At 43.4% G+C, this 25,892-nt stretch overlaps 3 protein-coding genes and 1 long non-coding RNA gene across 6 annotated transcripts; 3 read left to right on the top strand and 1 right to left on the bottom strand.

Annotated features, from left to right (window-relative positions):
- The first annotated feature begins 1,021 nt into the window (after nt 1-1,021).
- On the top strand, nt 1,022-4,378 carry klf1 (Kruppel like factor 1 (erythroid)). The gene is made up of 3 exons (XM_084005563.1): nt 1,022-1,755; nt 2,567-3,413; nt 3,505-4,378. Exons 1-3 carry the CDS (start codon nt 1,681-1,683, stop codon nt 3,678-3,680), a joined length of 1,098 nt encoding a protein of 365 aa, XP_083861689.1. The 5' UTR covers nt 1,022-1,680; the 3' UTR covers nt 3,681-4,378.
- A 201-nt stretch (nt 4,379-4,579) lies between these two features.
- On the bottom strand, nt 4,580-10,626 carry LOC311010926. 2 transcript variants are annotated; one of them, XR_014596844.1, is made up of 4 exons: nt 10,556-10,626; nt 8,450-8,505; nt 5,096-5,216; nt 4,580-4,844 (listed from the first exon to the last, which is right to left on the bottom strand). It is a non-coding gene; the product is annotated as an uncharacterized lncRNA (long non-coding RNA). The 2 variants fall into 2 exon arrangements; XR_014596845.1 differs by lacking the exon at nt 10,556-10,626 and adding an exon at nt 8,731-8,797.
- A 102-nt stretch (nt 10,627-10,728) lies between these two features.
- Nucleotides 10,729-13,432, top strand: LOC311010923 (uncharacterized protein). 2 transcript variants are annotated; one of them, XM_084005562.1, is made up of 2 exons: nt 10,729-10,851; nt 11,532-13,432. In XM_084005562.1, exon 2 carries the CDS (start codon nt 11,566-11,568, stop codon nt 12,817-12,819), a length of 1,254 nt encoding a protein of 417 aa, XP_083861688.1. In that variant the 5' UTR covers nt 10,729-10,851; nt 11,532-11,565; the 3' UTR covers nt 12,820-13,432. The 2 variants fall into 2 exon arrangements, with proteins under 2 accessions (XP_083861688.1, XP_083861687.1); XM_084005561.1 differs by having other exon boundaries at nt 10,734-10,855.
- Nucleotides 13,433-16,315: 2,883 nt separating this feature from the next.
- On the top strand, nt 16,316-24,513 carry nfil3-5 (nuclear factor, interleukin 3 regulated, member 5). Its single transcript, XM_084006569.1, has 2 exons — nt 16,316-16,629; nt 21,401-24,513. The coding sequence occupies exon 2, from the start codon at nt 21,950-21,952 to the stop codon at nt 23,753-23,755; it is 1,806 nt and encodes a 601-aa protein (XP_083862695.1). The 5' UTR covers nt 16,316-16,629; nt 21,401-21,949; the 3' UTR covers nt 23,756-24,513.
- The last annotated feature ends 1,379 nt before the right edge of the window (nt 24,514-25,892 follow it).

Here is a 25,892-nt window from a genome sequence, read left to right on the forward strand (position 1 = left end):
TTGGTAAGTGAACTCTCCATCGAAGAAATAAACAAACTACAGGAGAACTTGTACGATGTGTTGAAGGCCGCGAGGAGGCTACTCCGCAGTTGTCAGCCAGCGTGGAAGTCGCCGGTAGTCGTCATTCTGAGGGAGAGTCTTTATCAGCGGTGGGCTCGTCATCAGGGACCAGCAGCAGTCAGGAGACCAGTATCTGTGAGAAGACAGCAGGCTGCCTCTGCCTCAAGATAAACAGATAAACAGCAGCGAGAATATAATCACCTTTCACACACAGGTCTTCTCAGAAGTCAGCGCCGCATGTCCTCACTGGGAAGACCGACCTGTGTGTGTGTGTGTGTGTGTGTGTGTGTGTGTGTGTGTGTGTGTGTGTGTGTGTGTTAAAACTATGAGAAGTATTGCCTCAACAATGGGGATAATGTTTTAAATGCTGTCATAAAAAGCTGTATCATGAGCTGTATTGTATTTCACTGTGTGTTATTCACTAATATATTTTTGTATCACGTTTTCACGTTGAATGTCAAGATCATAGTCACTTCTGTTGAGGTTGTTTTGTGATGGATCATTACATCTATTCAAACATGTTATTATAAACGGTTCACACATGGCACGTGCACACACACTTCACTGTACACGCACCAACACACGCTGCACTCGATGCCAAAGTGTGTTTTATCAGATAGCGGCCAGACATCTGTTAGCCAAGTTGTGAATGAAAAATGACGTTGTGAGCCCGACACTACTCTGCAGTGTCAGGTGGTCATTTTGCAGCATTTCACAACAGTTCCAGTACATTTTGTAGTTGCGTTTACATTTTTTTATTGAAATGAATCATTGCAGTATGCTGATATGTTGTGTTTTCCCCATATTTTGAAAGATTAGATTGTTCTCCTATTTTATTTGACCTGTTTGACCCTATCATAAATGTGTTTTATGCATTTCTTATTGTGAAAAGCACCTTGAATTACCTTCATGTGTGAAAGGTCCCTTACAAATGACAAAACGGGTGATGGTCGATCCGTTTATTTCTAGACTGCAGATAAACAGTGAGGACATTAAACATACAGCAATCATTATTTGAAATATATTGAAAATATATTGAAAACACAATTATTCTTTGAATCTTCATTATTATTATTATTATGAATAATAATAATAATATTCTCCCTCAAAGTTATATCTATTGGTCTGGATAAAGATAAATAGATACATTTCTTGATGAAATGACAGGTTGGTGCTCATCATTTCTTTAAATTTGACTGTTTGCTCTGAATCCCACAAAAGAGGAAGACAACGAGGAGAGTTGAACTAATACAGTTTCTTAGTTTCAACCTTAAGTGAATAAAAAAAAAATGGGGCCATGAAAGTAACTCTGCTTACACTCCACCTCCTAACGGTCAAAACCTACATGAAGAAGAGAGATTTGAAGTTGAACTTGCAGCTGACAGAGATAGACAAGAGCGAGGAGGGGGAGATAGCAGGGGAGGAATGGAGAAAAGGAGGCAGCTTTGAGAACCTGTTTGCAGCCTTTCAGCACGGAGCGGACTGAAACTGAGATGACTGGCCTGGTAGACTAGACCAGGACTTTCTGTTAGCTGGGCTTGAGATGGTCGCGTAAAAACTAAAAAGCAAAGTAAAGACTTTTGTCGCTTCCACTGACAATCGGCGTCATCAAAGTGCTTGATGGCTGTTACACAGGCTGTGCTCCCCTCCTTCAGCTCCTTCTCCAACCTCACCCAATCCAGTGACAATATGAAAGTAAGTACGGGGTTGACTTCGGTTCTTTGATTCCTACAGTGACAAAAAAAAAGGCCAGTGCTAAATATTGTATGTTGTCTATAGATCATTAGGGTTATTTGTGCAATCCACAGATAAGTAAGTCATTATTTAATTTAATATTGAATTGAAAAATGCATCAGTCTTGCACTATAAAGCTTGTCATGTGTCCCATAAAATATTATTGAAGTTATTGTGCAGTAAGTTGATTTGATCAAAAGCTAATTTAATGTAAAAAAAAAAAAAAAAAACTCATAATCTGAAGGTCTGCTGGGAGTGAAATGTTTTGTTTTATGTACTGATTCAAGGATACATTTACATTTTTAAGTAATCTGACATGCCCATATGTACAGTGAAGGAGTTATTGGTTCCCTCCTAAAGTGGTTACAATGTAAGTAATGGGGGAAACATCTGAAACTGGACCTACTATGAGATTTGGACAAATCCAGTTTGTATCTCAGTCTTATTCATACAAAATCCCCACTCTGTGGTTTTACTGACATTGTTTCCTTGCTGAGTCACAGTGGATGTACTGTTACACAAAGTAGGAATATTGTACTAAAAAGAACATTTGGAAGACATACTTGAGGAGTGAGTGACTAAAACAGACGTTTTGAAGCCTCATATCAACTGATCTCTGAACAGCCTGCACGGACAGAAGGAACATTTAGAGCAGCTAATAACACTTCGTGATGCTATCCTTTCAATGCAAAAGCAATGTGGAGGAATCCTTTTTGTGCAATATGTCCTCCTTGATGATCATCACCTCTCAATGCTCTCCAACACCGTCTAGGTGTGGAAGTCCGAGGCCGACACTCTCCCTCTAGACTCTCTGAGCAACAAGCTATCACCGCCCGGCTCTGAGCAGCTGCAGGTCTCTCAGCAGATGACAGAGGAGCTCCTGGATGAGGACAGCCAGGCATCCTGGGACATTGAGTTCCTGCTGTCTGACTGGAGCAGCCAGTCACCTGACATCCATCCCTCCCTGGACAACAACGACCAACGGCTCTCGCAGTTCGCCCCAAACGCAGCGTACCAGGAGGCGGCCATGTGTAAGGAGCCTCCTGGACAGGAGCAGCAGATGAACACTGCCTGCCTCATGGCGGAGCTCATGTCCCCCGCTGAAACCACAATGCCAGTCCAGCCGGAGCTGTACCACCATGGTTATAGTGATGACCAAACGGGTCGGACTTCTTTTCCTAGTCTACCTAATGTAGATCACTTTGGCTTCCGTCAAGGAGGCCATGTGGAGCGGCACGGCAGAGAAAGCCTCACTAAAGTTTCATCGTGGGACTTTAACCCTTACTATCCCCAGCATCACCCCTCAATGGCGACCTTCCACGACGGCAGGTTCATACCACCTCAAGCTATGACCCCTGACCTTCGACACTACAGCTACATAGCACACCAGAACGCCAACCTTTACTACAACGACAGCCACCAGACGCCGAGCCATCTGCCTCTCCACCAGCAGACTCTGCTGGTTGAGCCCCCGCTGCCCTCTGGTGGGGTGGAGGGGAAGCGCGGTCGGAGGGTGACGGGGAAAAAGAGGCCCGCCGTCCACAGCTGTGAATACCCTGGCTGCAGCAAGACCTACACCAAGAGCTCACACCTCAAGGCGCACCTCCGCACCCACACAGGTACACCCACACCACAACAAAAAAAATCTAAAATGATGATGTAATGTGTTTGTTTGGTAACTATCATCTGTTTTTACTCTTTATGGTGCAGGAGAAAAGCCTTACCAATGTTCATGGGAGGGTTGCAGCTGGAAATTTGCCCGCTCAGATGAGTTGACACGTCATTACCGCAAGCACACGGGCCAGAAACCCTACGAGTGTCTGCTCTGTCAGAGGGCCTTCTCCCGCTCTGACCACCTGGCTCTGCACATGAAGAGACACACCTGATGCTCTAACACACACACACACACACACACACACACACACGACCTGTAAACAATCATTAAGGCGTAACAACGATCATTCATGCTTTTTGTCTAACCCTAACACACAGAAACACAGAGGACCAGTACAAGAGCACACTCATGTAAAGTTAATATATAAGAGTCACTCAGACCAACACTGTACATCCTGTGGGCATGTAGACAGCAAATATTAACACTAACAAAAGAACCAACAAATGTGTATAATACAGATTATAATAGAAAACAGAGTAGTGTATTTCCCGTAGGATGTCATGGCATGCTGAACAAAGTCATGACTGCTTAGCAACAGTGCTTAGCTGTATTCCTGCTGAGATAAGATTAGAACTTCAGTTAACAAACGAGCCATACATGATATGTTGTAACAGTAAATGCAGGGTTATGCATTTTTGTCACCCATGTTTGTCTGTTTGGGTTTTTAATTTAAGAAAAAAAAACAAATATGCTTTTGTCCCTCGCATCTAGCAGAATTGAAAACTGTAAATAATCAGCATCTTTCTCAGTTGTGTTTTATCATTTAAAAACGTGAGCAACATATTTATTAACATAATCTTTTATATCAACAGAAGATAAGCTACTATATTATTGTACAGTTTTTTTTTTTCAAAAGGGTGCTTTAAAGTCTTTTAATGATTGTTTCCACCATCATAATTCTAATAAAGACCTCTGAAGCTGTAAAATTGTCTGAAAGCGTGACATGATTTATTCAGGCAGCTGATCTCAACAATTACATCAGCATGATTTCATTAACTCTTTCTTTTAAATGGGTTCGGGTTTTACTAAAAGACAAATCTGTCCTCCGGAAAGCAGAATAAAAATATCTATCCACTGAATACACTTGGAACACGATGAGAGCTTAGATCTTTCCATCAAGTAATGTCAGCCTTTGGCCGTTAGGTGCTAGACTTCTATTATGATTTCAGCCCTCGAGCCTGAAGGCTGGTATCAGCAGGATGTTGGCAGTTGCGTCTGCAGTCTAATCTGGGCGAGGCTGGGATGAGAATTTGCTTATGTAACTCAGCGCTCACTGATTCATCCCCATTATGTCAGATGATGAAGGTCGTCATCACTTTATGGCAAGCCCTCTCTCTCTCTCTCTCTCGCATACCTTTGCACAGACACGCATCCCCTCAGGAAAGAGACACACAGAAAAGCAAACACAACAATTGTAACACAGAGAAGAATTTGCACGTGGTTGTAAACAACGTCAGCATAACCAGAGAGGATTTTCCATGAGTTCTGTTTACATCTAGCGTGATCCGAGGCACAATAGCTCCATCCTGTTGACATTCAGTTGCACAGTTTGGTATTAATAAAATACAATAATATCACAGTATATAATGCCTACAATAGAAAACTGCTTATTGAGGTCAGAGTTACCTTTTGTGTAAAAGATATAGTTTGGAGATCGCATATTCATCTTAATCCCAAAGAAGTATTACATCCTGTTGCATTTATAATATGATCACCATAACAACCAGGTAACCAGATGGAGGGCAATCTGTAGGAAGAATATGGGCTTCAAAAGGGAACTCCACTGATTTAACATAATAAATTCAGTTTACTGGATGTGGAAACAAGAAGAACTGGTTCGTTTCAGGATCCAAACCAGCCCTCAAAATGCCTCGGTGGAAACGGGGCAGAAGAGGACTGTTCACCCTGTAAAACCTGTTGCATAATGTCTTCTCCGACTCGAGGGGGAGCTTCCCAATGTTGATTGTCTGCTGTAAAGTTCTTACAAGTCCAACTTCATGGACACGCCACGCTGATTTGCTGGTGTGCCCTTTTTAAGAATCTGGTTTCACAGCAATAGATTTTGAAAGGGTCGTAGCAGGTGAAAATGGTTCAATAGGTTTTATTTATTCCCACTTGGCCCAATGGAACGCCTCAAGTCAGCTGGGATCGTCTCCAGTCCCTTTAACAGGATAAGTGGTTACAGATAATGGATGGCCCCAAAGTAAGACAAGGACAAACACAGTCGTTTGTAGGTGAAGCGATGAATCCTTTCCTCTTTGGTGCACTATCAAGGCTATGATTAGCTCCTTAAAACCTGCTGATCCAAGACTGCATGAGAGCAGCCACACGCACATCACCAATAAATGAGGGCCTTACTCACAGTCAAATATACACACATGAAGTAATCCTGTTAATTATAGTGCTGCAGACACACTCCTCGGCCATTAATAATCTGTTATCCGCTAAGGCTGCGCTCGCATAGCAAGATGTTACACATCAGCAGATAAATCCACGTCACTGGCAGGTTGGGGATGGTTACGAGGCCCCATCTGCATTGGGAGTTTATTTGAGTGGAGCGTTCTCGGGTAAGTGATTTGGGATTAGGGTTGACACGAGGACAGAGGCAAAGCTCTGACCTGTAGTGCCGCCAAAGAACAAACAAACTCTTTTTACTTCCACTTTCTAGTTCCTCCTTCCGCGTTTACATCATGTTGTGAGAGGCTATTATGTAGTCATTATGCATTTATGGCAAGCATTAACAGTTTGCAAACATAAAAAAAAACACTGAAGCGTGAACAAGACATGAAATATTAAATGGTTTTGAGGTTTTCTTTTTGTCTGAGCAGCTAAAAAAAGTCAAAAGAGAAAAGGATTTCATCATTATAATCTTTGTGACCAGGCCGAGGCTTAAAATCTGAATACCGTGGGCCCTAAACAATTCCAGCAATGCAATGTGTTTTCATGCACTGGGGTTCATTCAGCTAAGTTCATTTTCTTGACATCCCGACTGCAGGAAATCATTATTGGAAAAAGCTCTCTTAATTTGATTGTTTTTATATAAGAGAGAGCATTTTTTTTTTATTCCCTGCCACCTCCATATCCAGTGGGACACATGTTTTATCAACGTGGGAAAAAAATGATTAATTTGAATGCTGCGCAGCTCAAAGACGGGGACAGATGTGTAATTAAATTCCCTTTCTCTTCCGTGTTACTTTATACACAAAAGCAAAATAATCAACCTTTCTGTGTTACTTTTCCAAGCCTCAATATTTAAACGTGCAACGCTATCACGTTAAAATGCAAAAAACACAGTCAGCCACCTAAACATTATAGTCTATTACATGCAAACACTGCTATTCAGCTTCCTTCAAACATGGTATTGTTTCCTCTCCCTGCAGGAACACAGTAACATCATGAGTTTGGTAACACGTGTGAACCCAGCCGAACAACGGTGGTACTGCAAAGAAGCACGGACGTCTCTGACACAGCAGAGCAACACACATAGAAACCCACGCTTAACGCACCATTCGCCGCATTGTAGCCACAATAATGGATTTTCTCTGCATTATTAAACCCTGCGACTTCAGGACAGCACTGATACCCGCCTTCAAACTGAGATATGTATCTGCAGCGTGTATCCTGTAAAATCTACATTTGTATTTACACCCCCATGTGGTGCAGAGTTAGAATTTCTAAATGCAGATAAACTCTTCCAGCGGGATAATGGTCTGTTCTCACGGCCAGATGCGTCTTTACTAAGCTAATTTGATGTATAGTAACCATTGACTGGATTGTTTGTTTGATTACACAACCTTCCAAAATGTGAATCTTGGCCTGATGTCAAAAAGCAGGATGAGGATTAGTGCTGAGACTGTTGAGAGGGGCTGGGAGTCCAAGTAGATCGAGCGGAGGGGGGGGGGGGGGGGGGGGGTGGGTTGGTGGCTGAGCAGATTCCCCTAAATTGAACTTGTGCTCACACACACAAAGTCAAACAAGGCCAGTGTCCGCTCTCTGCTCAGGCGGTCCGTTACTTTCTGTATTTGTTTTCTATGGAACTTCATATACACATGAAGGCACGTGCACACACATATGCACCTGCAGTCATTTACAGTCACACTTAGGTGCTTAAAAAAGGAGTTTTAAAGGAGAATGGTCAAAATCAAATATTACTAGAGATCACAACAGCAGCAACATCAAATCAGACCCAGGGTATAAAGTGAGGGGGGCAGTGGCCCGTCCCCACCGACGCCTTTGCTCGGACCTCACCCATCTTTGATATTTGATGTCATTTATGATGTATAAAGTATCATATGATATTCACATGTAAAGCAATAATGACTTTTTTTCCCCCTGCAGTGTAACCCCATGCGATCCCGGCAGGGACCATGGGAAATACTTTCCAACAAAGAGGTAACCTTGAAAAGAAAAGGCAACAACAAAAAATCAAAATGTTTCATTTAATCTAATTTGTTGGCAGGTCATCCAGCTGAACCTCGGGACAGCAGTACAGTTTCCTTTTCGCAGAATTTAACCCCAACCTCATTTCTGAGTCTGTGCATGTCACAGTCGTGCACCAACATGTTCACACTGATCTGTCAAGGTAATAATCAGTCAATAATGACTGATGTTACTACTTTTTATTCAAGGTTCTGCAACTAAGAGACGTTAACGTTTGCCTCGGACACACAGACAAGAGAGTCTGTAAAGCATTTCAATGTGCAGGGAAGACGTATCACTGTCCAGCAGATCGCTCATGGAACAATGTTCCTTTTTTTCTGTGAAAGCTCACCCCGACTGAACTTCCAGCAACGAGCAGTCCTCACATGCTCTCGCTCACTCTGTGTATTGCATAACAGCTCTCTTTTCCATTCACACTATCAACTGTGATTGAAATGACTCTCTCTCTATCTCTCTTTCTCTTTCTCCCTCTCTTTCTCTCTCTCGCTCTATACATTCTTTGTGTAAAAACATAGTTATAAAATTCATAGATTAACTCACAGGTGCAGTAAAACAATGATGAGCTTCTTTTGTTCTTACACAGCGAGGTCAACGATCTCTGAACAAAAAAAAGGGAAGACACACTGAGTGAGTGACATAACACACCCTGATGTTTGTGCTTTGACAGTGGCAATTGGTGTGACTGACTTTGTAATGATAGATGGAAATACACGTATAAGTGCATGTTCTATAAGTGTTTGCCGAGAAACAAACAGCGCGTGTACACAAAACATTTTTCCATGTAACTGAGTTACCTTGAACTCCTCGTTATGGGTGCTCACCTGCAAAGAGCAAATGAGGACAACTCAGGGCGTAATGACTGACGTCCACACAGGCCTTTCAAATCGGATCGCCTCATTCAACACGTAAAAAAACAAAACAAAAAAAGGAGAAAACAGACCTGTTAGTACATGAGGTGTTAAATGATAATAATATATTATCTTTGCAGTATTTATTTTTCTGATTGTTATTCACAGTAAATAAAAATAATAATTCAGTACCCAATAAAAAAGGTTACGCTATGTAAAAAACAACGTGTCCTTTAGTATGAACACTTTTCATTTTGACCTCATGATGGCCTTATAGGAAACATCAGGGCTTCAATTTCTCAGAATCAGAATCAGCTTTATTAGCTAAGTATGCGTGCACATACAAGGAATTTGAGAAGGTTTTTTTTGTGTTTCTCAATGTACTTACAGAGAAAAAGAACTGCTGAGGGACAAGTAGCCAATACTGGGTTGGTTTTTGACTGAAGACCTGCTAAACTAATCACATTCCCACCAGTCTTAGCTGTACTTTGTGTTTAGTGCCAATTAGTGAATGTTGGCATGACAACGCTAAATGGTAAATAATATAACTGCTGTAACGTATCAGCATGTGAGCATCGTCCATTGTGAGGAATGACAGTGGGATTGTGTCTATGTTCCCTCAACCCTATGTTCCAGGATCCCTAAGTTCCTTCAGCCCTATATTCCCTCAGCCCTATGTTCCCTCAATCCTATGTTCCCTGATCCCTATGTTCCCTCATCCCTACGTTTCCTCAGCCCTATGTTCCCTGATCCCTAAGTTCCTTCAGCCCTATGTTCCCTGATCACTATGTTCCCTCAGCCCTATGTTCCCTCAATCCTATGTTTCTTGATCCCCATGTTCCCTCAGCCCTATGTTCCCTCAAGCCTGTTGCTTCAGTCCTATGTTCCCTAAATCCCATGTTCCCTCAGCTCTATGTACCATCAACCCCATGTTCCTTCAGCCCTATGTTCCCTCAACCCAATTTTCCCTCAGCCCTATGTACCCTCAACCCTATGTTGCCTCAGTCTTATGTTCCCTAAACCCCATGTTCCCTCTGCTCTATGTACCCTCAACCCCATGTTCCTTCAGCCCTATGTTCCCTCAACCCTATGTTCCCTCAGCTCTATGTACCCTCAACCCCAAGTTCATTGAGCCCTATGTTCTCTCAACCCTATGTTCCCTCAACCCGATGTCCCCTCATCCCTATGTTGCCTCAGCCCTATGTTCCCTCAATGTTCCTTGATCCCTATGTTCCCTCATCCCAACGTTCCCTCAGCCCTATGTTCCCTCATCCCAACGTTCCCTCAGCCCTATGTTCCCTCAACCCAATGTTCCCTCAACCCCATGTTCCCTCAGCCCTATGTTATGTTGTTACATGGGTTACATAGGGATGAATCCCTCACAGCCGCTAACATGAATACAGCCTTTGATCCTCAAATGGATGCAGCAGGCATCCAATGACTCACAAGAGCCAGCTAAACACGTAAACAGATTACAGTATTATCATTCACTTGACAATGATTTTTATGATTTTTATTTTTTTTTCGTAGCTGAGCTGGCATTGGCTGAGTTGAAACCCCAGAGGCCACTTGGTTGATTGGCTGATTATCTGTCACATCACATGTTTTCTGACAGATAAAGTGCTACATGGGCAACATGCCAGTATCTCTTCTGTCAGTCATACTTCGCCTGTTGAATTCTGAGTAGCCTAAAGCTACATGGCGTTGGTTTGGGCTTACAGGTTGGCTAAATGTTCAATACCGTTCAGTTGCGACATCCTTCGTCCTGTTGACGTTATAAAACACTACTTTGATCTACCTGTCGGGATTTGTTGCTGTTCGGTCTTGTTGTTGTTTATTCTGCTGCGTGTCGCCGCTGGTCTGACTCAGTTTGCTTCCAGTAGGGAGGAGCAGGAGGAGAAGGGGGAGGAGGACGAGGGGAGGGGAGGAGGGATGGGGTCATCCGGGGTGAGGATCCGACCCTAGCTGAACCGATGAGCGGGGGAAGAAACGGCAGAAAGCTTTTGAGGAGCAGAAATATCCAGAGCTCCACATGTCACCTCCTCTCTCTGACTAAGGAGGTTTTCATCACAGCTTTCTGCAGCTCTTTGATTTGTAGGTAAGACCTCCTTTCTACGATTCATGAGATTTACTACTCGTTTAATAGTTTCTATGTTGTTAAATAGATTTTAAGAAAGTTTCCGAATTAGTTCCTACTTGTTATCATCTCATATGATGTAATAGCCTGAGAGATGACTGATGATTTTTTTATACAAACAATAATTTAGGGCTCATCATTCATCTATTTAGGGTTTAATTAGAAGCCCTTGGTTGTGACAGTAGTTGGATACCTGGTTATGGTCACTGGGTAGCAAATAATTCAGAATAATAATAAATAATCCTCTTAATCAAACTTACAAAAAGGAAATGTACAAATCAAATGAATAATCAACCATTTATACATTTGGAATCTCCATTTTTCTCTTTTTCTCTCTTTGTTAACTGTTTGTATGGCAATTTGATCACTGAAACATCATTAAAAGTCCACTGTTGAAATGTGGATAAAATGACTAAAGTAAATGCATTGTTATAAAATAAGACTTAAATCTAAATTAATGTAGTTTTAGCTCACTGTCTTGCCTGTATTTGTGTATTTGATTAGAATTTCCCCCCCAAGATTTATTATGTATTTATTTTTGCATTACAACATTCAAATTGCACCACTGTAATGTCGATTGACTGTTTTGCAACCTTGTAAACAGTCACCTCACCGCGTTTGCATTTTTCACCACCAGGTGGTACCATTTCAACACAATTCACCCCGAAAAAATGGCAACTCACACTGTGGAAGGCATTATCCAGGACCTGTCAGTGCCCTCACTGCTGTCTGTGGATGGTCCAGAGACCAGGACTCTGGGAAGGGCCGTGTCCTTCCCTGATGAAGCTGTTTCCATCCATTTCCCGAGCCAGCTGGCCCAAACCCTCCTGAATCACACCATTGCCCTCAAACGCAAAGAGAGTCTTTCCAACGCTGAATCGAAGGCCGATAGCAGCTGCGATGAAGACGGCAACAATGCACGGCGCAAACGAGAGTTCATCCCCGACGAGAAGAAGGATGATGGCTACTGGGACAAGAGGAAAAAAAACAACGAAGCAGCCAAGCGGTCCAGAGAGAAGCGGCGAGCCAATGACATGGTGCTAGAGAGGCGAGTCCTGGGCCTGCTGGAGGAGAACACTCGCCTGAGAGCCGAGCTGTTGGCCCTGAAGCTTCGCTTTGGCCTGGTCAAAGACCCATCCGATGTTCCCATCCTGCCACTGTCTGCACCCCTCTGCCCTCACCCAACACCCAGAACAACACATATCTACCATCCTCACACTGATGGATCCTCCAACCCCAACACGCCTCCCAGCACCCACCACGTCCACCCTCACCTTCCACAGCATGGTGCCGTCTATGGGCCGAGGGGAGCCAGGCCTCTGTCGAGTCACAGTGTATCCGAGGAGTCCGGCGTCTCCACCTCATGTAGCTCGAATCTGGGCAGCCCCGTGTTTTTTGACGACACCCTGAGCGAACGTAGCGGGCCTTCTCCGAGGGAGCTGGTGGAAGAGCAGCAGGGCTATGACTCCCACGTCTGTCTCCTGGAGGCCAACAGGAGTCAATGTGTAAACAGACAAGACTCGACCGAAAGTTTGAGGAGCCTCCCGCACAAGCTCCGCTTCAAAGGGCCTTCCGGTTGCAGCGATGGAAGGGAGGTGCCTCCATCCTTCGACGCCAGACACAGTGGACCACTTGTAGCCACGTTGTGGCCAAACATTCAGGTGAGGAACCACCAGCAGGTGGGATGGGACAATCGAACAGAGAGTCAGGCCCCTTGGACCAGGGAGGAGGCCTTTAGTGGACATGGGAAGCAGTGTCAGGTTCCGTCGTTTGGACATTATAACGCCCCCTTTCCGCAGAACTCCAGGGACACCAAGTACCCGAAGGAGGACGTCAGTCTCAGGTCTCAAATTAGCTGTTTGTCTCAGGAAGTGGCTCAGCTCAAGAGGCTCTTCTCTCAGCAGCTGCTCCCCAAGATCGCTTAAAGCCTGAGCATAAGGACTGAAGTTAATAGACAGATTTCACACTAGATTTTTACAACACCGCCGCTCTTAGAAACGACTGACTTCCACAAACATCCATAACACGGCCCCAGCGTTAACGGCTTAAGTGGCGAACCTTATTTACAACACATGTTTCGGTGGAAAAGCTTAGGTTCGGAGCCTGTGTGTTCTGTGACGGTTAGCACACCGCTATCAGAAATAACAGATGAATGCAAAACTAAAGGTGATTTCTGTGATATGAAGGACACTATACATTTCTGAATACTTGACTGAACAGGTCTGTCAGAAACACTGGACATGAACATTACATACGACACAAAGCACACGGTTATAATTTCCTCACACTTCAATCTCACCATTGACCCAGATGGTGGTGATGCCATTTCGTCTCGTTTGTGACAACATACAGCTATTCAACGCAAACATCCTATATCAATATTATGTGCTGTACCAAAAAAAAGAAAGAAGAAAAATTACACTCTTTTTGAGTGTGCTTGCTTTTGTGATTTTATATTGTTTACTGTATTGATGTTTGACATATCTCATGACAGCAAGCTACATTCGCTGTTCAGTATTATAATTGAAGTGAACTGCACTTGGAAATAAAAGTATATTTTCTATAAATCTCTGATTTCTTTCTGTATATTTCACATAACAAACCATCCGTGTTGGCGGAGCGTGTCGCATGTACACTCTCAATCTCTTTGAGATTATATGACAATGATCTAAAATCATCAAATTGACAGCCACACGTATTTTAAGGGACACAGCCAAAAACATCCATTGTGTAAGACAGTTTTAAGCCTTTTTTTTTTAAAAGCATTACATCACAAGCCAGGAGAGGCTGGCGTACAAAAAAAAAAGAAGAAAAAAAGCGAATCCAGCTGGGGCAGAGAGCGCTGTGGTAGGTGTGGCACCGGAGTGCAGAGATGCACTGCGCAAGAGTATGGACATGTCAATTTATTTTTCTGTTTCTTCTGGTATTATTTATTTCTACATCTTTATTTCTTTAAATGAATGCTCTAAAACTGAAATAACGCCCAGGTGTTGGTCCACCCTTAAGGTTACTGAAATGAGGGGACAGTGGATGAGGGGAGTGCGGTACGGATGCAGGGAGAGGAAAGAGACTGCATGAGTCATCTTTCACGTCAGCAGTATGAAAGCTATTTATAGCATTGAAGCAGCTGCGGCGGAGACTGATTGGCCCATATGGAAGTGAAGGATACAAGTTCAGAATACATTAACACCTGGAAGGAGTAGCTACAAATCTGCAGGTGGACGTCTGCTGCTGTGAAATACATTCCGACTGCCTTTGGGGGCCAAAAGAGCAATAATACAAAGCACTGAATTATTCATTTTTGGCTTGAATATATGATTAACTTGACTGAGTGTCATTCTCTATCACAGTGACACATTGTTGAATGTTTCCATTTTCAGTATGAGTCATTTTTGTCAACACCAGGTGGCGCCAAGGGTCTATCAGCATGGGTCACTGACTCATTCACTCACTCATTCATTCACAGCAGTGTTACTTGAGGTTGTCTCCTCCATTGTACTTGTGTAGCACATTCTGCATACAAGCAGGGGTGTCATTTTGGATTGGAAGTGCAGCACTCCCACCTTCAGATGACCCACCTCTATTCAAAATGTCCAATGCAAGAATGTGGCTGGGGATTGATATTTGAAATGAAATATAATGATGATATTTACATGATTAATACAGATTTATTTCAATGCTGACATGTGATAAAAAGGTTAAACCGGTTGAACCGCAGCAGAGACCCCTTCTAGAGGCTTTAGTGTGGACAACAACAACACATTAGGTCTTTTGTCTGCAATCAATCGTCCTCCAGCCCAGTCTGCAAACCCCCATGCCACAAGCCATATAGGAAGGAGTGAGAGCCTTTCTGGTTGCTAGGCAGGCACAACCACACCACAGTTGCCAAGGGAATGCCTGCACGCAGAGGCAGCTGAAGAGATGGAGGAATACGTTGGGGGTTGGTAGTTATAACAGAGGACTGGTGGGGGAGGAGCTAGACAAGTTCAAGGCCACCGTTTCCCCCAACATGGTCTAATGGTGGTGGTGGTGGCTGTCTGTGTGTGCGCGCGCGTGCGTGCGTGCAGTGAATGAGCGCACGTGTGTGGTTTTGAGACAAAGCAGGGGGAAGGGATTTGATTGAAAAAATGGGTTGGAATTGGATGCGTGTTTGATACCAAACAGGGCTGACGTAACCGCTCCTGAAACGTAGTGGCTGAGGACAAACAGGCTTCATGGGATGATAGAAAAGCTCATAAGCAGATAAAATATACGTCCGTTTCCAGTAAAGATCAACAAAATGATGAAAAGACGGAAGGATCAAAGTAAAAAAAAAAAAGAGTATAATAATAATAATAATAATGGTATAATGTTTAATTACAGTAGATTTTCCCTGTAATACTCAATTTAATCAGGCATGGAAAAGTGATTTCAATGTCGAATTTTAGTTTTAAGCTGTTCTTATATAATAATAATAATAATAATAATAATAATAATAATAATAATAATAATAATAATAATAATAGCGTAATTTAGATTTAAATGTTTGTTATTAATAGCAAAACATTTATACAATAACACGATTAATATGATAACAAAGGGTTAAAATCTGCTGTCTGCCATTGCGCATAAAACTCGGTTAACTTGTTCTGGTCTGATAGACACTCCCGAAGCAATCGGGAAGCATACATTCTCTATTTGTGTGCGAGATAATACACAATAATCCAAACTTTAAATGATAAAACCAAACTTTAAATGTAAATGTAAAACCACATTTCCTCACAGGGCAACTAATATTCAACAGAATCCGTGTAAGACTGTGACTAAACACAGTCCCACTTACAGTTAAACGTGTTCCCATGACCTACATCCTGTCCTTCTGTAGACTGTCATGACAGTGAGCTGACACATATTTCCCCACTTCAAAGGCAAGAATAAAAAGCATGACCTTATGGACTTATTTACACATGTGATGTAAATGTATATTTCATGTGTAGAAGTAGGTCCAACAAAGTCATTCAACACCATTTAACTGTTCATCTCCAAAGTTGTAAACCAGTGGTGGAAGGAGTTTTATTCATAGAATTATCATTATCGTTATATTTCTTTGCAACAAACGCATCACCAGGGGGAAATGTCATCGGGACGGACGTCTCCAGTGACTGTACATACATGCAGAGTTGAAGGACATGCTGTTACATGTTATTATTGGACCTCTCGGTAATATGGTGTCAGTGTAAAAACGAATTCACGTAACCTCGTCCGTGGATTGGGATAAAGATTGGAAAGGGGGGAGAGAGAGAGAGAGAGAGAGAGAGAGAGAGAGAGAGAGAGAGAGAGAGAGAGAGAGAGAGAGACACACAGAGAGACACAGAGACAGAGAGAGAGAGAGAGAGAGAGAGAGAGAGAGAGAGAGAGAGAGACGTGACGAGGCAGCCTAAGAGCTGTTATGCAACCGCTGACCTACTAACACATATTTCTAGAAAGGGAGCAGGAGAAACTGGAGCAAAGTGTCCAGCAGCAGCAGCAGCACACAACACACAGGCAGTCCGAGCCAAGAGACGGAAACCAGCATCCACCGAATCCACCGCGACTCACCGAGCTACCCGACGGGACAAGAAAACTTTTCGGTTTTTCTCGCGGTTTTAAGGAGGTTTCTTCTCAAGGCGCAGGGAAAAAAAGGAGGAAACGGGAGCAGCTTTTGTGTCGGGGGAAGCCTGAATCTTTTCTTCTCCCTCCTCCAGGATAACGAAAAGGTATGTTTGTGGCGGAGCGGAGAGATTTTTTTTGTTGTGTGTGTGGTCTTTGTCTGTTTTACCCGTGTTTGTTCTTCGTTTGGTGTGGTTGGATATAAAGGTGTTTCGGTGGTGTGTGGAGCGACGAGGACGCGATGCTCATGGCCGGTTATTGTTCACGCGCCCGTGACTTTGAGACGTCTGCGGCTGCTTTTGTCACGTTAAACATGACACTCGCGAGCCCATTGTGCTACTTTGTAGCGTTTTCTCTTTGTTTTTTTTTATTTGTACAAACGTGAAAAGGACTTGAGGGAGAAAAAAAAAAAACGTGGTTGGCCATATCCCACGTTATATACGCTCAATGTCAAGGAGAGGTTATCTCCCGCATGGTGGTGTTTCCAGGGAATGGGGTCTTGTGTTGTCTGGTTAATGCAGACGCATAGAGAACTGGGCTATATTAGCTGCTGCACGTGGCATGCGGATGTTTGTTCGGGAATATCGTCCATATGTAGGTCACTAGATCACTTCATTTGCTTATATTAATTAAATCCGCTTGGCTGTTCAGATGATGCAATTTTGTCTGGATTAAAACCGGTTTTTTTTGGTTTGTTTTTTGGATACCAATTCATTTGAAAGGTATTTCTACAGCCAGATTTCCAATACATGTGTTTAAATGTAATAGAACATAGGAATCAGGATTCTATTAAAATGTCTATTGTAATGGTTTTTAAGGATAAATAGCATGTGTTAATATTATATACAAATATAGACATAATACTGTAGGGAAACGTGTTTTACAACATTCCCATGCTTATGTTTCTATGAAACGTACTTTTCTCCAAATGTGCAGAGCATTTGCTTTGTTACATTAGTAACACATTAATAGATGTTCAAGTTCAAATGAGGAACAAGATGTCTGATTTTCATTTTGAGTCACGCTGTGATTCTTCTTTTTGTATGAGGTGAGGTGTGTTAAGTAAAGCACAGAGCTTTGCTTTGAGGGAGTTGGAGGGTATGACATAACTGGCACACAGCAGGGAGAAGCAATAAACAGCAGCTCTCTCCCGGGACTGAGGCGCCTGTAATTGATTCCCGTTCACACCCTGCTCTTTCCTCCCATCATTCTTACCCAGATTACCACCGAGTCCTTATTTGTGAAGCAGTTAGATATTTTAGAAATGCTTTCTTCAATGACGTAATACAGCTGCTCATGTCTGAGTTATTTTTAACCTTCCAAGTCTTTCTCCTCCAAGAGAAAACGTTGAACATAAAAAGCAGAAGTAAGGTCAACCAGATCATCTTTTTTTTCTTATGCTTGGTACAGAAAACTCGCATCCCAAGATTCTGGCAACGTCCTTGTGTGACTTTGTTGTGAAATTAGAAAAGAAAAAAAAAAAGTGGACATCCAGGATGTGATGCAATGCATGGAAACCCCTGTCTGGCGAAGGCAGGCAGAGTTCTGGTGAGCTCTTAGACCGCCTGCTGCCAGCTGGTCTGGTTTCAGAGCCGTCTGCATTGCTCTGTCCTAGCCAGTTCCCTGAATGTAGGTCAGGCCTGTATCTGAGCGAGCAGACACATGGGAGCAAGCTGTGGGACTTACAGAGTTTAGGAAACTACAGCTACTTGTCCCCGTTTCCATCAATCAAAATGTGTGTTAATTAAAAAAAGAAAAGGTTTGGCTTAAAAAATATGTAGGTCACATTCAACCAATTAATCAAGGTGGAAAACACCTAACAAAACAGTATGCAAATGTGTCAGCATATTCCGTTGTACATTTCATTGTCGTCATTATTTAATTTGAAAAACACATTAAATCAAAAGTACCGGTAAGGGCGTGTTTAATCACATGTTTTAATTACTTACCGTGAATGTGAAACGGCATTCAGCAATAGTCTCACTTGGTGACCTGGAATATCAGGATTCCTGTCTTCTACTTTTGTTTCCTAACACAAAGCTGTGTGGCAAAATGGAGGCTCTTAGCTGGAGCCCCTCCGCGTGTGTGGTGTTGGATCACTTAAAAGATGGAGGAGGGGAAGAGGAGGCCATGCGCTTTACTCACACTTGCCTCAGAGGAGGTCAGGGGTGAAGCATTCTTCCCCCGAGTGGCAAGTGCCTGGTAACTACTTCAGACCTCTATGTTTTCCACTAAAACAGAGAGAACAAACTGCTTATGGGGACTGCAGTGAATTATTTTTTTCAAAATGGGAAATTAACCTCTGCACAAAGAGATAATTGCACAATATACCATTTACAGTATCTCTTTATTTTCTAGCTCAAGTATTGGCTTTAATTGAGAGCACAGCTCGCACAGAGGATAGCGAAAGGAGAGCTTGCAAGGCATTCATACAGTGACCTGTAGCCTGCGCTGCGATGTAATATGCATGTGTTACACAAGCTTTGCTCCGCAACAAGAGAAATTCAGAGCACGTACGTTATGAGCAACAACAGCAGCCCCTCCCCATGCAGTCCTGAGAGAGAGCCTGTTATGTGTGAATTCGGCTGCAGCGATGGGTGTGTGCTCTGACGTCAATGCTATCTCCCTATCTCTCACTATTGTTTTTTCATCTGCTACCGATGCATTTTTCTGTGCTCTATGAGACGTTGTAAGGGTTTTCTAAAGCGAACAGAGATTAGTGTTGCATGAAGATCACCGGGGCTTTTGTGATCCCATTTTTCAAGTTTCAAGTTCACGTTTTTTTAGTCCTCCCGTTGCGGATTTTGTAAAATTCCTCTAATTTTCCGACAAATGAATTCACCCTGTCACCCCATCCCTCTACTGTTTCCCCCCCTCCCTCACCTCTCTGTCGCTCTATTTATAGAATGCACTCTAATACTCTTTCCCTCTCCTGGCCTCCCTCCCTTCCAGTCCCACTGACCTATTTTATGGCACACCGTCAAAGACAGGAGGAGTGTTTACTGCTTAGCGTCGTTTCTAGGTCAGTGGGACAGCACAGACGTATGCATGCTTCCTTCGCGCCCGCCTTTGCCGCCCCCCCCCCCCCCCCCCCTCTCCTCTCTTTTGCAAGTCTTTATGAAAATGATTCAGGGTAGGGGAGAGACAGAGGGAGGGGTTGACCTTACAATTTTCCACATCTGTTGGCGGTTTTGTCCAAATCCCTTCCAGTTCAGCGTAGCGCTACTCCAGTTCTTTTCAGAGAGGACAAACAAGATATTGTAAAAAAACTTGTTGAAGGGGAAATTCGATTTGAAGAATAGCCTGCAGCATATATAGGCTTAGTTACAACATAACAGACATGGGTAAATAAATGATTAACTATTCAGAGCAACGTCTCAATGTGGGTTTTTTTTTACATTTGAGATTATGTAACAGGGTCATTGACCCTGGGGGAAGCAGGGAAATTATGTAACCAGTCTGGAGAACATGTACTTTAGATTAAACAGTTATGTGGCATTGACTCGGAGGTGGCATGTGATTTGGGAACAATACACTGCAGTGCAGTGAATGAAAGTCTTCGGAGCACATTTGTTCGACTCTCTTTGGGATGCAAATGTGTTTTTTTCTCTCCCCCCCCCCCCCCCCCCCCTGTTACATCACAGTTTAAATAGAGGGAAAAGTGAACAAGTGTCTTTGTTCAGGTCTGCTTTATTGCTTTTTTGCATATTCTAAATATTTAGTAATTTTCCTATACCAATACTATTTTTTAAATCTTCACAGAAGGTTCTTGACAATTATAAAAAGGTCAGAGAAACTAATTGGACTGTGGCGAGACCTCCACTCAAACGCCACTCATTCCAGTTTCCAATACTTAGGTTCTCATTGTTGCAAAATAGTGGAAACTTGGGAAAGATGAGGATAATAAAAGCAAGCAAGTGATGATAAAAGGTCAGATTTGTGCTGTGTTCGTTTCCAGTGTTGTGTGTGAATGAAAACCGACACCAGTTACCCACCGGCACAGCGACCCAGATTATTCCATTCTCTCTTTTTGTGTGTCATAAAAATCTGTTTTCATGATTGTAACAGACTCTGTGGCTCAGTGTAGTGATGTGTTATTAATTACTGCATGTCAGCCGTGTAATGCTGTGATATGAGAGAACCAGAGGAATCCGGCCGAAAACAAGTGCAGATCTAGATGTTATATAACGTTGGACTGCCATCAACATCCGTCAGAGCTGCATTCAGCATTGTTGTTCGACAGCTTGTAGAGTTGTTTCATTTCGGACAGTAAGATGGCTTCTACAGAAACTGTGATAATTGTACAATTTACAATTATATTATATAGATATAGTTACAATTATATAATTACGTAATATATAATTAAATCTTTCCATCTATCATATATCATAGTATAATTATAGTAGTATATCATAGTGTCATATGCCGGTCTGCTACCCGCCTCCTTCAGTCCGTTATTTGTGAGTCTCTGCAGAGCTGGCACCAGGTCAGCCTGCCCCGGCCCTGTTATGTGACTATGACAGCGCCCTATATTACACAAGAGCTCTGCAGCAGCACAGCACAAACAGTACATTTAATACCAGCAACGGCCACACGTACACATGCGTGTGCTGCTACTCAGACTCTGCATCCACCCAACTTTTTCTCTGTGAACTCAATGAAACAAAGATAAGAAAGACAAACATTGTCTCATTTGGGGGATTATGTCAGATAAACAGACTGTTTATTGATCCCAAGGCTTAGAGGTTACACTCAAGAGACCCACTTTCAAGCTTTGTGCAACAGTTTTATATGTTTAATATTATCTGATTGAAATGCAAATCTATGTTTTACAGCTAATCTAACGTCCCCCCTCCCCTTTTCTCTCTGTCTCCATAGCCCAGTTAGTGGTCAGCACACAGTAGCACTGAAGCTGGATCCTCAGGGAGCCCCGAACTACACAGACTGACCTACATCCTCTGTAAGACACCAAGAGAAGCTGGGCAGCAGCCTGACAGGCATCACAGCCCTGCTGAAGATTGAGGAAGACGCAGATAAACTCAAAATCACCCCCAACGAGACTCCAGAGACGCCTCTGATCTGTTCGCCAAGACAGCTGGAAGACGTCTTTGCTCAAAATACAAACCTGTTTCTTTTTTTGGGTTCAGAACACTACCACTAATGTCTGAGGTTTTTGTGGAGTTCCATCTCTTTTTGATCTTCTTGGCTAATATGGACACTTGAAGATTTTGATCCTGAAAAAATAACAGAAATCAATGAGGCTATCCCCTTCAAGGAGCACAAATACCTCATCAAGAAGTTTTTCTCAATCCTGTGACTTAGGTCAAACTACTTAGTAGCAAAGCAGAGATAAAGTTTTTGCATTTTTTCCCCTTCCCCCCTTTTGGCCTTTGCGAGCGTGACACGCTGGCCCCCAGCTGGGAAAAAATGGAAAGTCTGAGTCTCCACATCCCTGCCTCCAGCAACAAAAATGCCATGGAAGTCGATGCTTATTCCCCATACAGTAGCAGCATCCCATCTCCTAATCCCGAAGACGGAGCACGGGTCAGCCGCCAATCTAAAGGTTCCAAGTCGAGTGCGAGCTGCCGTCGCAAGCGGGAGTTTATTTCCGATGAGAAGAAAGATGCTTCCTATTGGGAAAAACGGAGGAAGAACAACGAAGCAGCGAAGCGCTCCAGGGAAAAGCGTCGCCTCAATGACATGGTGCTCGAGAACCGGGTCATGGCGCTCAATGAAGAGAATGTTCGCGTAAAAACAGAGCTCCTCCAGCTCAAGTTACGCTTTGGCCTCATCAGCACAGCCTCCTACATGGAGAAAAGTCAGCAGATCTCCAACAGCGCAGCTGCTAACAACAGTAGTAGTGGGAGCAGCAATGGCACCCCAAACGCCTACCTCTCAAGCAGTGGCTACTCCAGTGCATCCCAGGTGATGTTGAATTCTGACTCATCTGAAACTGAACAGTCGAGCCGCAACGAGCGCCACAGCACGCTCCACCAGTACTCTCCCCGGGGCTCCATCTCCGACATGTCCGACGGCTCCTCCAGAGACAGCCCCGAGCCCATGGGCTTCAACATCAAGACGGAGCCCTCAAATATGGAGATGGCCAGACTGGAAAGCAACGGTGCGCAAAACGGGGCTTATCACGGCAGCCTCACCGCCCTGGTCTCTCCTCACCAGCAGAGCACGCCGTTGGCCGAGAGTGCCATGAACTACCAGCCCCACCAACAGCAGCAACACCACATGGAGGCCTCCAGTCCCGCTCCCCAGGCCGCCTCTGCACAGAGGAGCGTCATCTTGTACCGCTCCAGCAGTGGCTGTTACCCCATGGAGACCCAGAGGCCGGAGGAGCAGCAGAGCAGACCGCTGCAGCACGGCCAGCACACGTCGACCTCCAAGTACTCCGACTGCTCCGCGACCATCACAGAGGTCGCTGAGAAACTAGAGAGGACAAAGACCGTGGACTCGCCTCAGTACGAATACACTACTGAGTCGACAGAGCAGCAAAGGTACAATCTCGACGCCCAGCAGCAGCTTGAGAACCATCACGGGCTCTACGGCTACCAAGGTCAGGAGAGCAGGCTTCAGCATGCAGAATGCCACCAGAACCCATTTGCCCCCGAGTTGATCCACAACACAGAGGAGGACAAGGCCTCCTTCCCACAGCACAACGGCTACCTCAGCACACTGGACGAAGAGCCCCCAGTGCTCACCTACGAGGGAGGCCCGCGAGTCGGTGGTTTCTTCCAGGAGAACTCCTCCACTAAAGATACCTCTTCCAGTGACGGGGACCCTCGTAGCTCTGACAAGGAGGGCTCCACAGACGACGAGTCCCCCTCCTCATCCTCCTCAGACATCAGCAGCTACCATCAGAAGGTGGCAGGAGACGCCCGTTCGTATGGTGAATGCATATCCGAGGTCAAAGCCACTGCCTTGCCCCACAAGCTCCGCCTCAAGTACAGAGCTCTGTCCAATGGGGCAGCAGGACTCCATATGGAGGCGACAGTCAACAACTCCATGTCCCCCTCTCCTTCTTTGCCTCAGCACCCTTATTTAGCTCTACCCAGCAACCCTCACAGCAACCAGGCCAACGACGAGAGCAAAGACTTGGAAAATGACACTCGGTGCGCAGGAATGGTCAATCCTCTGAATGAGAGGATGGAGGCCAGAAAGGAGGGAGGGAAAAAGGGATCCAGCAGCAGCAGCAGAGGTGTGCGCAACAAGAGGAGAGAATAAGGACAAATATGAACGTTTTCATGACACTTCTTATGTCGTCTTCAGCAGACAGACAAATAGAACTATGACTCACGTCGCCACCTTTAAAAGGCAGAGAGGAAACCTGTGTTAGGTGCAGTAAGGTTTGATTTCACTGTGTCACCTGTTCCTCTTCCCTTTGCTCTCTCCTACCTCCCACCTGCCCCTCCGATTACAATGATAGATCACTTAATGAGGGAGGGGACAGAACGAAACTCTCAAGAGCTGGAGTCCGGGATATTTCCCTTGCGGAAAATTCAAACATTACTCAATTATTCATTATTGTAAACTGCCTTGGAGGCTGTCCAGCGTTTATTGTGGCATTATGGGAACATTCCTTTGACCAAAGAATACACACCCTTCCTTTAGAGTCTCCCTTTTTTTGGCAAAGGGTTACATTCTTCCTTCTTCTGAACACACCTGTACCATTTGTTCCTCCATACTCTTAACATCTGCTCACACAAGTCCCCTTCACTTCTGAAGCACTTAGATTGTATATTACTGTGACATATAAATTTGCATATATGGAATATATATTTTAAGAAAAAAACGTGGCGGAAAATAAAAAATAAAGAAGTGGGATGCAGAAGTCGTAGACTTAAAATCTGTTTGTTGTTGTCGAGACACATTGTATAGTTGCTCTTTGTCTAGAAAATGCCTCAAAGATTTTCTTTTAAAAAAACGTTTGAGCCACAACTTGTATAAAAAAAAACAATAAAAAAAAAAAAAACAAGGAAAAACAAGAAACACTTTTTTCAGATTTATGGATTCGATCACAGGTGATCCGAGTTCTTTGACACTCAAAGCTGTCAAAACAGTCCAGGCCAGTTATCAGCATGTCAGTCAGGCTATGCAGTCACACATTGCTGTCTGCAAAACCTGACAAGCACAAGGCAAGCCTCACCTTCAAGCCATTCAATAAAAATAAAAAAAATCAATAAATCTTCAATTCCAGACAAATATTGCCTGTCTAATAAATTTGATTGCTCTCCAGTTGCAAACCAGCAAAGCTGCTCTCTTTTCATAAGGTGCCTCTTTATTGTGTTGTCCCTCGTTCCCACTTGGCCAATGTCTTAACGATCCCATTCACCTCCGCACTGAGTTGCAAAAGCCACCGTAGCTGCAGTAGATCATACAGTCTGTGCAAGTTTAACTGTTTCACTTCCTGGTGCCTGCCTCTGGCCACTATGTATAAATGTAAAGTTGTCTCAATCTCTTGTATACTGCTGTCATTATTTTATTATTATTTTATTAATATTGTTATTTTCTATTATATTTGGTTATTATTTGGGCTATTATTATGTGCATTTTTCTGTCATCCTGTTGTGTCATTTTGCTCTTCCTGGTTGTGCTGTGTAATTACCTATGATACCCTCTCGCCCCAGTTACCATTTGTACTCTGTGTTACCGTATAACTTTTGTTGTTTGCCGAAAGGCTTTCAGAAAATGAAAAAAAAAAAAAAAAAATTGAATATGGCTTGTCCAGGAGTGATTATGTATCGCTATACTTCATGTGAATATGCAAAATGGTTACAAAACACTCATTTTTGATTGTGGAAGAAAAAAATAAAGAGGTTGTTGAAATAATTTACATCTCTTTGGAACTTTTTTATTTGCACTTATGAAATGCATGGTGAGAATGATACACTCATACAGAACAGTCTTTTTTTAGACCAACTAGCTGATTCACAGCTCACAGACGGCAACATCCCAGTCTGCCAGTACAGGTCAGGGTGAACCACCAGCAGCCAGAAAAACACACTGGTTCACCACGCCATCACTCAATGTCACCTAATGGCAAGCAAACAAATTCACAACAACACAGGGAACCGATTGAGTAAACTTAACCTCATTCTGAATATGCATCTAATATATTTATGCAGACAGTCACAAAATACACACGACTGCAATATAAAACAAATTACACTTCATATCTTACAAGGCTGTCTGCGCACATGTGTTTATTCAGTAGATACAGTATTATTTCATGAAAACAGTCATGGTTGAGCAGGAAGCAGTAATTAATTATCATAAAAATCACTTTAACTGGTTGCAAGTGGCACCAATGTCACATATAGGAAGTCGTCTTATGGGGAAAATCAAAGGTGCACTAATACAG

The sequence above is a fragment of the Eutrigla gurnardus genome, assembly GCF_963514095.1.
Source record: "Eutrigla gurnardus genome assembly, chromosome: 3".
Classification (NCBI taxonomy): Eukaryota; Metazoa; Chordata; class Actinopteri; order Perciformes; family Triglidae; genus Eutrigla; species Eutrigla gurnardus.